This window comes from Trachemys scripta, chromosome 5 (assembly GCF_013100865.1).
Source record: "Trachemys scripta elegans isolate TJP31775 chromosome 5, CAS_Tse_1.0, whole genome shotgun sequence".
NCBI classification, from domain to species: Eukaryota; Metazoa; Chordata; order Testudines; family Emydidae; genus Trachemys; species Trachemys scripta.
The window spans coordinates 140,320,996-140,336,473 of NC_048302.1; the positions used below are offsets into that span (position 1 = coordinate 140,320,996).

At 50.6% G+C, this 15,478-nt stretch overlaps 1 protein-coding gene across 1 annotated transcript in view; it reads left to right on the plus strand.

The window, feature by feature from the left end:
- Nucleotides 1–11,726, plus strand: part of SEMA4F (ssemaphorin 4F) — a 104,380-nt gene extending 92,654 nt beyond the window's left edge. Inside the window, exons 12-13 of the mRNA XM_034772341.1 lie at nt 8,498–8,556; nt 9,376–11,726. Of these exons, the coding sequence (XP_034628232.1) occupies nt 8,498–8,556; nt 9,376–9,998 (682 nt within the window). The 3' untranslated portion in view covers nt 9,999–11,726. The remainder of the gene's footprint in view (nt 1–8,497; nt 8,557–9,375) is intronic.
- Nucleotides 11,727–15,478: the final 3,752 nt, after the last annotated feature.

Below are 15,478 nucleotides of genomic sequence, written 5' to 3' on the forward strand. Positions count from 1 at the left end.
AAAAAGAAGAACAGGAGTACTTGTGGCACCTTAGAGACTAACAAATTTATTAGAGCATAAGCTTTCGTGGACTACAGCCCACTTCTTCGGGCTGTAGTCCACGAAAGCTTATGCTCTAATAAATTTGTTAGTCTCTAAGGTGCCACAAGTACTCCTGTTCTTCTTTTTAATCATAACCAGTAAACCATAACCTTGTCTTAGACACCCTATTTATACAAGATTTGGGTGCCACTACAGGACCTTGGTTCCAACAATGATCTGTATGGTCCCAGTTTATGTCAATAACGTCACAAGTACTTCACATTTTCTATTGAATTTCTTCTTGTTGATTTCAGACCAAAGGTTGTTTTGAATTCTCTAAAGTGGTAAGTATCAGAGGGGTAGCCATGTTAGTCTGGATCTGTAAAAAGCAGCAAAGAGTCCTGTGGCACCTTATAGACTAAGACGTATTGGAGCATAAGCTTTTGTGGGTGAATACCCACTTCATCAGACACATGAGTGCTAGCAATCCCTCCCAGCTTGGTGTCATCTACAAATTTTAGAAGCATACTCTCCACTCTATTATCCTAGTGATTAATGAAAATATTGAACAGGGACCGAGCACTGCAGGACCCCCCTGGATAATGTCCTCCCAGTTTGACAACAAACCATTGATAACTATTATTTGAACATGGTCTTTCAACCATTTCCCAAGTTTGCTTATGAGAATGTCATGTGGGACTGTGTCAAAAGCCTCACTGAAATCAAGATAAGTTAAGTCTACAGCTTCCTCCCATCCACCAGGCCACTAAACCTGTCAAAGAAAAAATTAGGATGGTTTGGCATGATTTGTTCTTGACAAATCCATGTTGGTTAGATCCTCTAGCTGCTTAGAAGCTGTTTAATTGGTTCTAGTATCATTCCAGATATTAAAGTTAGGCTAACTGGTCTATAATGCCTCAGGTCCTCTCTCTTCCCCCTTTTAAAGATGGGTACTGTTTGCCCTCCTCCAGTCTTCTGGGATCTCTCCCGTCCTCAGGGAGTTCTCAAAGGTAATCGCTAAGAGTTCTGAGATTGCTTCAGCTAGTTCCTGAAGTATCATATGGTGAATTTCATCAGACCTCGCCAACCTGAATACAGGTGGTGGCACTTCCCAGGGGTAACCACAATTGAGGCACCTCGCTACCACCTGCCCTTGGCATCAGGAAGTCTAGTATGTGCCTGCTGTGCTGTGGGTCCCTAACTCCACAGGTAACCCTGGCACCTCTAGGCCTCACAGCCGCTGATGTTATGCTGTAGGCTAGCAATAGGCACGCTCCAACCCCCAAGTATGGAGGGGTAGCTCGTACTTTGGAGGACAGGGTTAGAATTATGAAATCTGTCACTTAATGGTCACTTTCACCCAAGTTACCTTCAGCCCTGAGATTTGCAACCAGTTCCTCCCTGTTAGTCAGAATCGAGTCTAAACCAGCTGTCTCCCTAGTTACTTCCTCCACCTTCCGGAAAAAGATGCCATCTCCAATACATTCTAAGAGCTTGTTGGAGATTATCTTTTACTCTATTACTTTTCCAGGTAGTCTAGGTAGTTTGAGCCTTGTCTAAGGCCATCCTCCCTAGGTTGGCATGTGTCCCAGCCTGGGCCCTTACTGCAATTGGGAGAATAGACAAGAACAGCACTGTGCCACTTCCCTGGGATACTCGGAACTGTGGGCACCTCACTAACACCGGCCCTTAGTGCGAGGAAGCCTTGTCTGTGCCTGTCAGGGCTCAGCTCCCTGATTCCACCTTCCTCTGGTAACACAAGCAGTGCCTGACCGGCCTCTGCAGGCTTCGCTCTCTGCACAGTTTAGCGATAGGCACATGCCAACCACCCTACCCCATTACTGTGAGCATCCCTTGGAGGGTTCAGCCCCGCATCCACTGGACACTTACCCAATTCACAGATCCAAAGCACCAGCACACACCAGCTTATCTGTTACACCTCTGGATCACCACTCCACTCAGCCCACAGCGCTTAGAAGAAGTTTTTTGAACAAAGTACAGACTAAAGAAGAACCACGTAGACCGAGGTGAAAGTGAGCCGGTACATCTGGTATGGCGTACCGGCAAGAGCCAGTACGCAGTGCCGGACTGCACTGGCTTCTGCAGCGGGGATTTAAAACGGCTCGGGGCTCCCCGCAGGGGCTGGAGCTCTGGGCCCTTTAAATCCCAGCCCAGCTGCCGGAGCTGCGGCGGGGATTTAAAGGTCCCGGAGCTCTGCGGCGGCTGGAGCCCCGGGCCTTTTAATTTGCCCCTGAGCCCCGAGGGCTCCCAGCCACCTCTGTAGCTGGGAGCCCCAGGGTGATTTAAAGGCCCTGGGGCTCCCAGCCACAGCTGGTGCCCCAGGGCCTTTAAATCTCGAGAGGCCCCGCCTCTTCCGGGTGAGGCCATGCCTCTTCCGGGTGAGGCCACGCCCCTGCTCAGGACTCCGACCGTACCGGTAAGTTCTGTAAGTTACTTTCACCCCTGCATGTAGAATTAATGAAAACAAACTGTTACACATAAAATAAAAGCATAACACTTTCTAGAGCCTAAGCTTAACTAAGAAACCATTTTCCTATCTCACAAAGATTAGCTCACCCAGAGTTTTTCTCCCAGTGTCAAACAGCCAGACTGGCTCTGATCCTTCATGCATAAGACAAGCACCCTGGCAGCTTGTCCCTTGAGTGGATACCTGGGCCTACCACTGCATCCTTAAATGTAATTCCAGTGTCTGCCCTTGTAAATAGGGTAAGCCCCTGCTTCTTGTTTTTTCCTGTCTAGAATCTCCCCTGGAGTCTTTGCAATCACTTAATTAGCATTTTGCACAGATTTGTAAATAGGTATTCAGGGTGACAGACACAATACTCAATCTAAGTATGGCGAGATAAGTGTCTCCTGGGTGAAGGAAACCCTTTTATTACTTTCTGGTGACCAGCCCTAACTCAGACCTTAAGGGCATCATTTTGAGTCTAGATACAGACATTTTACAATGATGATCAGTGTGACACAGGCGTTTAGTAGAGTGGTTCAGGACTATTTAGAAAAGCTGGACGAACACAAGTCCATGGGGCCGGATCTAATGCATCCGAGGGTGCTTAAAGGAGTTGGCGGATGTGACTGCAGAGCCATTGGCCATTAGCTTTGAAAACTCATGGCGATCGGGGGAGGTCCCGGATGATTGGAAAAAGGCTAATGTAGTGCCCATCTTTTAAAAAGGGAAGGAGGAGGATCCAGCGAACTACAGGCCAGTCAGCCTCACCTCAGTCCCTGGAAAAATCATGGAGCAGGTCCTCAAGGAATCAATTCTGAAGCACTTAGAGGAGAGGAAAGTGATCAGGAACAGTCAGCATAGATTCACCAAGGGCAAGTCATGCCTGACTAACCTAATTGCCTTCTATGAGGAGATAACTGGGTCTGTGGATGAGGGGAAAGCAGTGGACATGTTATTCCTTGACTTTAGCAAAGCTTTTGATATGGTCTCCCACAGTATTCTTGCCAGCAAGTTAAAGTAGTATGGGCTGGATGAATGGACTATAAGGTGGATAGAAAGCTGGCTAGATCGTCGGGCTCAACGGGTAGTGATCAATGGCTCAATGTCTAGTTGGCAGCCAGTATCAAGTGCAGTGCCCCAAGGGTCAGTCCTGGGGCCGGTTTTGTTCAATATCTTCATTAATGAGCTGGAGGATGGTGTGGACTGCACCCTCAGCAAGTTTGCAGATGATACTAAACTGGGAGGAGTGGTAGATACGCTGGAGGGTAGGGATAGGATACAGAGGGACCTAGACAAATTAGAGGATTGGGCCAAAAGAAATCTGATGAGGTTCAACAAGGACAAGTGCAGAGTCCTGCACTTAGGTCGGAAGAATCCCATGCACTGCTACAGACTAGGGACCGAATGGCTAGGCAGCAGTTCTGCAGAAAAGGACCTAGGGGTCACAGTGGACGAGAAGTTGGATATGAGTCGACAGTGTGCCCTTGTTGCCAAGAAGGCTAACGGCATTTTGGGCTGTATAAGTAGGAGCATTGCCAGCAGATTGAGGGACGTGATCATTCCCCTCTATTTGACATTGGTGAGGCCTCATCTGGAGTACTGTGTCCAGTTTTGGGCCCCACACTACAAAAAGGATATGGAAAAATTGGAACGAGTCCAGCGGAGGGCAACAAAAATGATTAGGGGGCTGGAACACATGATTTATGAGGAGAGGCTGAGGGAACTGGGATTGTTTAGTCTGCAGAAGAGAAGAATGAGGGGGGATTTGATAGCTGCTTTCAACTATCTGAAAGGGGGTTCCAAAGAGGATGGATCTAGACTGTTCTCAGTGGTGGCAGATGACAGAACAAGGAGTAATGGTCTCAAGTTGCAGTGGGGGAGGTTTAGATTGGATATTAGGAAAAACTTTTTCACTAGGAGGGTAGTGAAGCACTGGAATGGGTTACTAGGGAGGTGGTGGAATCTCCTTCCTTAGACGTTTTTAAGGTCAAGCTTGACAAAGCCCTGGTTGGAATGATTTAGTTGGGGATTGGTCCTGCTTTGAGCAGGGGGTTGGACTAGATGACCTCCTGAGGTCCTTTCCAACCCTGAGATTCTATGATTCTATGATCTGACATGACCAAACTAGTCTGCAAATACCAGACCATCCCTGTAACCCTTATGCCCCCACTTGTGCCCTCTGCCTGTTGACACCAAGCAGTCCCTAGGTCACAACCACCACATCCCCAGACTTCTTCAGTCTCACTCCCAGAGCCCTTTAGTCACTACTGATCTGTTCAGGGTCAGTCCTGGCAGCAGCATCAGTTCCCATGGTGATGAGCAGCACAGGGTAATGATCAGAGTCATCTGCTCAAGGCAGCCTATGCACCTCCCAGGACATCAGGTCAGATCAGCTCAAGAGATGGATGCCTCCATCCCCTCTCAGAACTCCCTTAGGTTGCTAGAAATCCTGCGGGTGGCTGTAACAGTGCCTAGAGACAAGGCATTATAGGACCTGGCCAAACTCCTTTGGCAGACACCTGCTTCCCTGACACCTACTTCTCAGAGGATGGATCACAAACACCATGTGCTCTCACAGGGATTCCAACAGAATTTTTGCTCACCCTGTGCTATGTTCCTTGGTTCTGGCTTGGCAAGGAGAAATCAGGCTGGGAGCAGTTCAAAGCCCACTAAAATATAAAGAGCCAGAAAGACTAGGCTTGTTGGGTAGGGAGGCATACTCAGCGACTAGCCTATAAAGGCAAATAGCAAACTACTAAGCATTTTTATCTAAGAACAACTGTACTAACTGTGACTCCTCAAAGAAACATCACCAATTTCTGAGTCGAATCCCTGCAGCATCTGTCTTCGTGGCCTTTCAAAGCAGCTGACTTGACTGCTTTGAGAGCTGAGTATCCATCAACCAGGATCTTCCCAACCCATCCCTTTCTTTGGGGTCCCCCTCCCCAGTTCCTATGTGTCTGCAACTCCATAACTAGTGATCATGGGGTTTTAGACACTCAGAATGGGGATGCATCATCCGATTTCAGTCTTTGTCCTACCCCATCCCTGTTCAGGTACCCCTCTCATGAGATCATACTGCTGCAGGAGGTGCAGTCTCTTTTAGCTCTTGGAGCTATAGAGGAGGCCCCTTTACAGCACAGGAGAAAGGGCGGGATTCTACTTTCAGTATGTCCTCATACCCCCCAAAAAGAGGGGGACTGAGGCCTATCCTGGACTTAAGAAAGTTAAACAACTTTATCAGAAAGATAACATTCAGTATGATATTCCTTGTCTCTATTAACCTATTCCCAGATCTCAACAACTGGTAAGCTGACATGCAGGATGCCTATTTCCATGGTTCAATTCACCTGGGCCACAGGAAATACTTAAGATTTGTAGTAGGAGACCACAACTCCATTTTGGCCTTTCATCAGACCCAAGGACATTTACAGAATGTATGGCGGTGGTCATAGCTCAACTCAGCCTTCAGCTGTTTCTGTATCTGTATGATTGATTGATAGATTCCATGGCCAGAAGGTCTCAGCCTGGGCTCAGCTATCACCTCTTGCCCTTGGGTCCCCCTAGAACCCCCACTCACTGGGGGGGGGGGGAGGCGGGGAGGAAGTCTGGTCACTGCCTCGGGCTGGGCTCCCCTGGCTACTGGAAAGCTCTAGCAGCCTCGACTCTCAGGCAAACTTCCCCCCTGCTCTGTGACAAGCTTCACCTTCTCCAGGTAGAGCATGCTCTGCAAGTGCACCTAATTGGCTTTGCCTAAGCGCAGTGATGCTCATTAGGCTTGCTGTCTCTGGAATGGGGCATGTCCCATCATAGAAGGTACTATTGGGATCATCTAGTCTGACCTCCTGTATAACACAGGCCAGAGACCTGCCCCAAAATAATTCCTAGATTTGGATGGTTTCAGGTTGATCCAGCCAATGGGTAGCAGACAAGGGAATGAACAGAACAAGTAATCATCAAGTGATCCATCCCCTGTCGCTCATTCCCAGCTTCTGGCAAACAGAGGCTAGGGACACCATTCCTGCCCATCTTGGCTAATAACCATTGATGGACCTATCCTCCATGAATTTATCTAGTTCTTTTTTGAACCCTGTTATGGTCTTGGCCTTCACAACAGCCTCTGGCAAGGAGTTCCACAGGTTGACACTGCATTGTGTGAAGAAATACTTCCTTTTATTTGTTTTAAACCTGATGCCTATTAATTTCATTGGGTGACCTCTAGCTCTTGTGTTATGAGAAGTAGTAAACAACACTTCCTTATCTACTTTCTCTACACCAGTCATGATTTTATAGATCTCAATCATATCTCCCCTTAGCCATCTCTTTTCCAAGCTGAAAAGTCCCAATCTTATTAATCTCTTCTCATATGGCAGCCATTCCATACCCCTGAGCATTTTTGTTGCCCTTTTCTGAACCTTTTCCACTTCCAATATATCTTTTTTGAGATGGGGCGACCACATCTGCACTCAGTATTCAAGATGTGGGCGTACCATGGATTTATATAGAGGCAACATGATATTTTCTGTCCTATTATCTATCCCTTTCTTAATTATTCCCAGCATTCTGTTCACTTTTTTGACTGCCGCTGCACATTGAGTGGATGTTTTCAGAGAACTATCCACAATGACTCAAAGCTCTTCCTTGAGTGATTACAGCTAATTTAGACCCCGTCATTTTGTATGTCTAGTTGGGATTATGCTTTCCAATGTGCATTACTTTGCTTTTATCAACATTAAATTTCATCTGCCATTTTGTTGCCCAATCACCCAGTTTTGAGAGATCCTTTTGTAGCTCTTCACAGTCTGCCTGGGTCTTAACTATTGTGGCAGAGCTCCAACCTTGTCCCCGTGGGCCCTTCGCTTCCTGGCAGTTTATGCTAGCCTAAGAGACTCACTGCGACCCTCCACGTAGCCCTTCTCTCTCTAGGGCCAGGGCTCAGTCAGCAGCGGGAGTTTCTGCTGTCCCCTCAGCCACGCAAAGGGTATGGGGAGAGAGCCCAACATTTATAGACTGAGACAAACAACTAGGGTAAACAACTTACATTACCACCTTACATGTTTCTTGTCATCTGTTTGTTACCTCCCCTTGTACCTTGCTTCTGATGTTTCAGACAAAACATCCCTGTTCATCACTTCTGTCAAACCATCTTATCAACCTCGTTATATCCATACTGATTTATACCTGCCTCTGGAGATTTCCATTACTTGCATCTGAAGAAGTGAGGTTCTTACCCACGAAAGCTTATGCTCCCAATACTTCTGTTAGTCTCAAAGGTGCCACAGGACCCTCTGTTGCTTTTTACAGATTCAGACTAACACGGCTACCCCTCTGATACTTGACATCTTATCTTGTGGTAGGTTGGGGTGTAATTGTGCTAGCCTTTTGGAATGTGTTTACATAAATATTAAGTGTGTTTTAGCAATGCTAGCAGCACTGTCGCCAAGTTCATCTACCTGTCAGTGAACTTATAGGCATGTGTTGTAATATGTGGCCTGACTTTGGTTCACAGCTGGTTCAGGCCTCATGTCTTGCACCAGGCCCAATGCTGTAGGCTCTCTGTATTACAGGACAGTCAGTCTGTAAAATGTTTTGAGATCCTTAGATCCTGCACAAAATCCCTAGAAAACAGCACTTCTGGGTCCTCCTAGTAACTGACCTCAGCCCAGGGAGGGACAGTCCCCAGGCAGGGGTTAAGCTCTGATCCTATGGTAGCTGGGTAATCTCTGTTCATTGCAGATACTGGAAATTTTAATTTCTGTCCCTGGATTTCCTGCCATTTGGGCCCCTCTCTAAGACCCCCTGTGTAACTGTTTGCTGCTCAGAAATGGAGGCTTATCCCCTAGTCTAGGATCCCCCCTCCCAATGTGCTTCCCCCTTCCTCACCTGCTGCAGAGCCAGATTCGCCTCCCCTACACACGGGAACCTGGGCTGGGTGGGTCATTTCCTGATGAGGCTGCAGCAGCCACTGAATTTCATCATGATCTCTGCTTTTCTGCCTCATCTCAGGTTACTCCAGGACCTCACGTCTCTAAGCATCTTAACACTGTGTCCACAGGGAACAGAAGGTATGTGGCCTGAGGGCAGCTCAGTGCTGGAAGCACATCCAGCACTGAGAAGTTTGGGAGTTAGGGCCTGGGTGGGTATGGCTCTGAGGGGTTCCTGAGCAGCGTGGCTGTGGCTCGGAGATCAGTGTTCCCATATCTGAAGGGGGAAGCGCATCTCTTAGCCACGCCTGGCTTTGCGCAGACTAACTGGGGAGGGGTTGTGCATGGGGGGCTCTGCTGTGGAGGGGGCAGGACCAGTGGCAGCTGGGAAGAAGGGCCATGTCAGGACGCCAGCCTGTACTGAGCCCTGATGGACCACCTCTCCACTGGTTTGGGGTCATGCACCTTCCCCCAGCCTGGGCCATTGGAGGCAGGTTGTGTGGCAGTGCTCCAGATGCTGGCAGTAGGGAGAAAGGGGCATGGAGACCAGAGTGGCTCTGGACTGAGTTGGGGGCATAGAGTGACTTGGGTTTGGGAGGGTGCTTCTTTCAGTACAATAGCGGGGGGGGCCTGTGAAAGACTAAGAGGATGGGAGGAGGGCTTATTCTGAAGAGGGGAAGAAGGAAGAAACTCCACCGAAGAGGGGATCCTAGAATTGTGCTTCCCCTGAGGAACCCAGACTATGGGTTCACCTCCCCAGTGTCCCTGTGCCATATGCTTCGTACCCTCTTCTTTTGTCTCTAAGGGATACGGCTGCCCCCTTGTTATTTCCATGGGACTGAGCTGGGGGATGTTCCTTTCCTGCTGCCCATGCCTGTGGAGAATCAGTAGCACATACGGCAGGAGCCCTGTCTCATGGTCGGCTCCTGCCCCAATGCAGTGTTTCTCTCCCACTTGCAGATGTGCCTGTTACAGTCGAGGTGCCAGTGTCCCTGGCTGCCCGGGTTGTGCTCCCCTGTACTCCACCATCAGCCTGGGCAACCTGCATGTGGCAGAGACCTTCCCAAGATGCCACTGTGTATGCCTTGCGCAGCGATGGGCTGGAGTTCACAGTGACAGAGGAGACCCTTGGTGATTACACCTGCCAGTGCATGGAAGATGGAGCAGGGGGTGTGGTCGCCTCCTACAGCCTGGTGAGGGGCAGCAGCTCTGCTAACACCTGGAAGACAACTGAACGGAACTACAGTGTCCTGGTGGGACTCCTCTTGTTTTTCCTAGGCTTTGCTGCTGGCTCTGGCTGCTTCTTCATCTACGAGAGGAAGCGACGGGAGCGACTCCAGAGGGAGCTGCTCAGCCGTGAGAGAAATGGACTGGATTTGATGCAGTCGAATACGACTAGCTGCAGCCATGAGCCACACACGCCCAGCTCCCCGGAAGACGAGCGCCACCCACTGGCTACCACTAAGAAGAATGGCAGCCTCAATGGCTTCCCCCACCTCTACATCAATGAGCTGGACAAAGACCAAGCCCGGATCTACCTGACGGGGGTTCCACTGGCCAAGTGCGATGAAACCTCCATTTAGTAGCCCCTGAAGGAAGCACATCCATCACCAACACCCATGGCGATGCCTGCCCCTAGTGGGGCACAGCCATCACTGACATCCCTGGCCGTGTCTGCCCCCTAGGGAGAGGAAGAGCACAGCCATCGTTGACATGCCTGGCAGTGGCTTCCCCAATAGGCGAAGAGGGGCACAGACACGTCATGTCATTGCCAGAGTTTCCATTCTCAGAATCCATCCGACTGATGCGGCCCTCTAGGCCTGGAGTTGGTGTGATGCTCCATTGTGGTCAGTGAGCAGAGCTGGTGTGTCTGAGAGTGGGACTCGCCTAGCTTTATTTCTAGTAAAATCTTCATGTAGCCTCCGGGCTCTGGCCAAAGAATTCCATGCTGAGTGGCTTTGAGTCCTCGTGCCCCAGGGCCCCCAACCTCTATGAAGCTGCTTGGAACAGGCCATCGGAGTCTTTATGTTAGTAGCCTGGTGGTGTTACTTGGCAAACATGCTCCAGGGCCGGGTCTCTGGGCTCTGCATCCTGTAGATATTCCCTGGAAGTGATGATTGTATTGGCTAAAATTAGCCTTGATTGTGACTGTAACCCGAGCTACCTGGAACAATATTCCGCTCCTCCCTCATCCCTGCCTGCTGCTCAGCTGTGGGGGGTGGTGGTTGAGACCCGCTACTGGCTTCTTCAAGAGCAGGAAGCGCGCACAGCCAGCACTTACCGAAGCCTTCTGTGTTTATGTGGAGTCTTCTCTGCCTTCAGAGTCTGGTACACAAGAGACAGTAAATGCCCCTGGAGACCTCTTGGCCAGTGTTGACAAGTGATTGCCTTGGTGGTGCTTTCTGTTAACCAGCACCATCTTTGTGAATGTGGTGTGACTCAGACCAGGTGCAGAGTCTCCTTGAGATCATGTGCCCCTCTGAAAACAGGAGTTGTCCTCCAGGTGCAGAAGTCTGTAATACCCTTCAGAAAGAATGGTGGCTGACTCTATAATGCCAAATTCTGCAGCTGCCCTGACTGCACATGCCTTCAGTCCGCAGCCATGTGGATCCTTGTGTGTCTGGGCTGGAGAAGGCCCAGCACAGTTTTGCCAAATGTGTTATGGTAGATGTGAATGATCAGAGCCAATGACATAGTGGTGCTGTGGAATATCATAGCTATGCATGTTGAGACAGGAGAGACTAGGACATTGCAGAGAGTAAGTTGAAGCCTTCTCCCAGAGCTGCTTTTCCTCCAAGCAGTGAGGTCAGGTGGAGTTGCTTGTTGCTGAGGTATTCATGCTGTAAAGCACTGAACCTGAGGGCATCTCCTTCTGTTAGAAATGTCACAGCCACTTTGGACTTTGTCTCTAGCAAAAGTGTGACACACACACACCCATATCACTGCCATGAGCCTCTCCTTGCAACTGACTAGCTGCACACATTGGACTAGGGACACGTCTCCTGCTCATGTGCGTGTCCACCTGCCGCTTGTCCCACTCCAACCTCCCTTAGCAGGTTCAATGAGACCCTCCCAACCTTCCATTGTTCTCTGGCTTCCCCAGTAGGCCCACTGGCCACGTCTGGCTTCCTCGCAGGCTGGTTCAGCATCTCCAGTCACTGGAGCTTTCCCAGCTTGTCTTGCAATCTCAGTGAGAACTCCTTTCTTAGCTTCCCATGGGCCCTTGCTGTGGGTGGGGTGGGGGGTGGGACTGAATGTGAAATTAATGTCACCTGCTGGTTTTGCTGTTTTGTGTTTTCTGTTTTTAATCAAACTTTTTTATTTTGTGATTTATTAAAAATGATTGTCAAAAAGAGTCATTGTCTGGGTGTTGGTGGGAGGCGGGTGAAGGGGCTTGGCAGACACAAACTCTTCGGGGCTCTGTTATTAGTGATTTTTGGTTATGTGCACAGGCTGCTGGCACAGTACCATGCTCCCTATCAACATAAGAATAGCCGTACTGGGTCAGACCAATGGTCCATCTAACCCAATATCCTGTCTTCCCAGACTAGCCAATGCCAGGTGCTTCAGACCAGGAGTTCTCAACCTTTTTCTTTCAGAGGCCCACCCAACATGATATAAAAACTCCACTGCCCGCTTTTGCCACATCTGGTTTTCTGCATATAAAAGCCAGGGCCAGCATTAGGGGGTAGCAAGCAGGGCAATTGTCTTGGACCCCACACCACTTGGGCCCCAGGAAGTTGCTCAGGCTTTGGCTTCAACCCCAGGTGGTGGGGCTCAGGGCCCTGGGCTTCAGCCCCATGCAGTGGGGCTTCGGCTTTCTGCCCTGGGCCTCAGCAAGTCTAATGCTGGCCCCACTTGGCGGACCCCCTGAAACGTGCTCGCAACCCCCCAGGGGGCCCTGGACTCCTGGTTGAGAGCCACTGCTTCAGAGGCTATGAACAGAACAGGTAATCATCAAGTGATCCATCCCCTATCGCCTATTCCCAGCTTCTGGCAAATGGGCTAGGGACACTTCAGAGCATGGTTTTGCATCACTGCCCATCCCGGCTAACAGACATTGATGGACCTATCCTCCATGAACTTATGTAGTTCTTTTTAAAACCCTGTTATAGTCTTGCCCTTCACAACATCCTCTGGCAAGGAGTTGACTGTGCATTATGTGAAAAAATGCTTCCTTTTGTGTGTGTTAAACCTGCTGCCTATTAATTTAATTTGGTGACCTCTAGCTCTTGTGTTATGAGAAGGAGTAAATAACACTTCCTTATTTACTTTCTCCACACCAGTAATGATTGTCTAGACCTCTATACAATCTCCCCCCGAAGGTGTCTCTTTTCCAAGTTGAAAAGACCCAGTCTTATTAATCTCTCCTCATATGGAAGACATTCCATACCACTAATCATTTTTGTTGCCATCTTCTGTACCTTTTCCAATTCCAATATATCTTTTTTGAGATGGGGAGACCACATCTGGACGCAGTATTCAAGGTGTGGGCATACCATGGATTTATATAGAGGCAATATGATATTTTCTGTCTTATTATCTATCCTTTTCCTAATGATTCCCAACATTGTTTGCTTTTTTGACTGCCGCTGCATATTGAGAGGATGTTTTCAGAGAACTATCCACAATGACTCCAAGATCTCTTTCTTGAGTGATAAGTTACTTTAGACCCATCATTTTGTATGTCTAGTTGGGATTATGTTTTCCAATGTGCATTACTTTGCATTTATCAACACTGACAGCACCTCCAGTTACCCCTCCCAGGACATGCAAACCCCTCCTATGGTTGCCAACTTTCTATTCGCACAAAACCGAACCCCCTTCTCCACCCCTCCCCCGAGCCCCCCCACCCCATCGCTCGCTTTCCACACCCTCACTCATTCATTTTCACTGTGCTGGGGCAGGGGGTTGTGGTGCAGCCGGGGAGGAGGAGGGTGAGGGCTCTGGCTCGGGGGTGCAGGCTCTGGTGTGGGGCTGGGGATGAGGGATATGGGGTGCAGGAGGGGGTCCTGGGCTGTGGCACAGGGTTGGGGCATGGGGGGGGGGATGAAGGCCTGGCTGGGGGTGTGGGCTCTGGGGTGGGCCTGTGGATGAGGGATTTGGAATGCAGGAGGGTGCTCCGGGCTGGAACTGAGGGGTTTGGTGGGTGGGAGGGAGATCAGAGCTGGGGCAGGGGGCTGGGCGTGGGAGCGTGTCATGCGTGCAGGCTCCAGGCGGCACTTACCTCAAGTAGCTCCCAGAAGCAGCAGCATCTCCCCCTTCTAGCTCCTACACGGAGATGCAGCCAGGCGGCTCTGCGCGCTGCTCCATTTGCAGGCGCCACCCCTGCAGCTCCCATTGGCCGCAGTTCCCGGCCAATGGGCGCTGAAGAGCCAGCTCTTGCGGCGGGGGCAGCGCATGGAGACCCCTGGTTGCCCCTACGCGTAGGATCCAGAGGGGGACATGCCGCTGCTTCCGGGAGCCACAGCAGGAAGGGAGCCTGCCTTGTCCCGCTGTGCCGCCGACTGCACTTTTAACAGCCTGGCGGGATCCCTTTTTGACCAGGCATTTGGGTGGAAAACCAGACACCTAGCAACCCTGTCCCCTCCAGCACCCCCAGGTACCCTTCCCAGTACACCCTTCCCCCAGGTATCCCCCCCAGCACCCCCAGGTACCCATCATAGAAGATTAGGGTTGGAAGAGACCTCAGGAGGTCCTCTAATCCAATCCTCTGCTCAAAGGAGGACCAACACCAGCTAACTCATCCCAGCCAAGGCTTTGTCAAGCTGGACCTTAAAAACCTCTAAGGATGGAGATTACATCACCACCCTAGATAACGCATTTCAATGCTTCACCACCCTCCTAGTGAAACAGTGTTCCCTAATATCCAACCTAGGCCTCCCCCACTGCAACTTGAGACCATTCCTCCTTCTTTTGTCATCTGCCACCACTGAGAAAGCCAAGCTCCATCCTCTTTGGACCCCCCTCCCTTCAGGTAGTTGAAGGCTGCTATCACATACCCCCTCACTCATCTCTTCTGCAGACTAAATAACCCCAGTTCCCTCTGCCTTGCCTCGTAAGTCATATGCCCCAGACCGCTAATCATTTTCGTTGCCCGCTGCGGCACTCTCTCCAATTTGTCCACATCCCTTCTGTAGTAGGGGGACCAAAACTGGATGCAATACTCCAGGTGTGGCCTCATCAGTGCCAAATAGAGGGGAATAATCACTTCCCATCCCAGTACACTAGAGGTGGGCAAACTACAGCCCGTGGGCTCCTGGCCTGGGAGGCTAGCCCCTGGCCCCTCCCATGCTGTTCCCCCTTCCCCACAGCCTCAGCTCATTGTGCCACCAGCACAATGCTCTGGGCGGCGGGGCTGCAGAGCCCAACCTGGCCCGGTGCTCCTTGCTGCGTGGTGGCATGGCTGGCTCCAGCTGGGTGGCGCAGCTGCCTGTCCTGGTCCTCTGGGTGGTGCAGCTGTAGCGCCGCCAGCAACCGGTGCTCCAGGCAGCGCGGTAAGGGGGCAGGGAGCGGGGGGGGGGGGGTGGGGATGGGGGGCGGGGGGGTGGGGGGGGGGGGTCAGGGGGCGGGGGTGTGAATAGGGGTCGGATCGGACAAAGGGTGGGGAACGGGTTAGGGCCAGGGTTAGGGTTAGGATCAGGGTTTTGGGGTTGGGGGTCAGAGTCAGTGTTTAGAGGTTAGAGCGGAGGGTAAGGGGGGGTAGGGTGAGGATTTAGAATTAGTATTAGGGTGTGCGGTAGGGTCAGGCTCAGGGTTAGGCTTTCAGTTGAGGGTGAAGGTAGGGGTTAGGATTTAGGGTTGGGGTTGGGTTTAGGGGTTAGGGTGGAGAATTAGGGTTAGGCTTCGTGCTTGGGGTTGGCTGAGGGTGAGAGGTTAGGGTTAGGGGTTAAGTGTTGGGGTTAGGGGTAAGGGTTTAGGGTTAGGATAGGGTGAGGGTTTAGGGTTAGAGGGTTACGGTAGGGTGAGGGTTTAGGGTGACGGGTAGGGTTAGGATTAGGGTTTAGGAGGAGGGTTATGATCAGGGTCAAGAGGCTTACGGTTAGGGTTGGGGGGGTTAGGG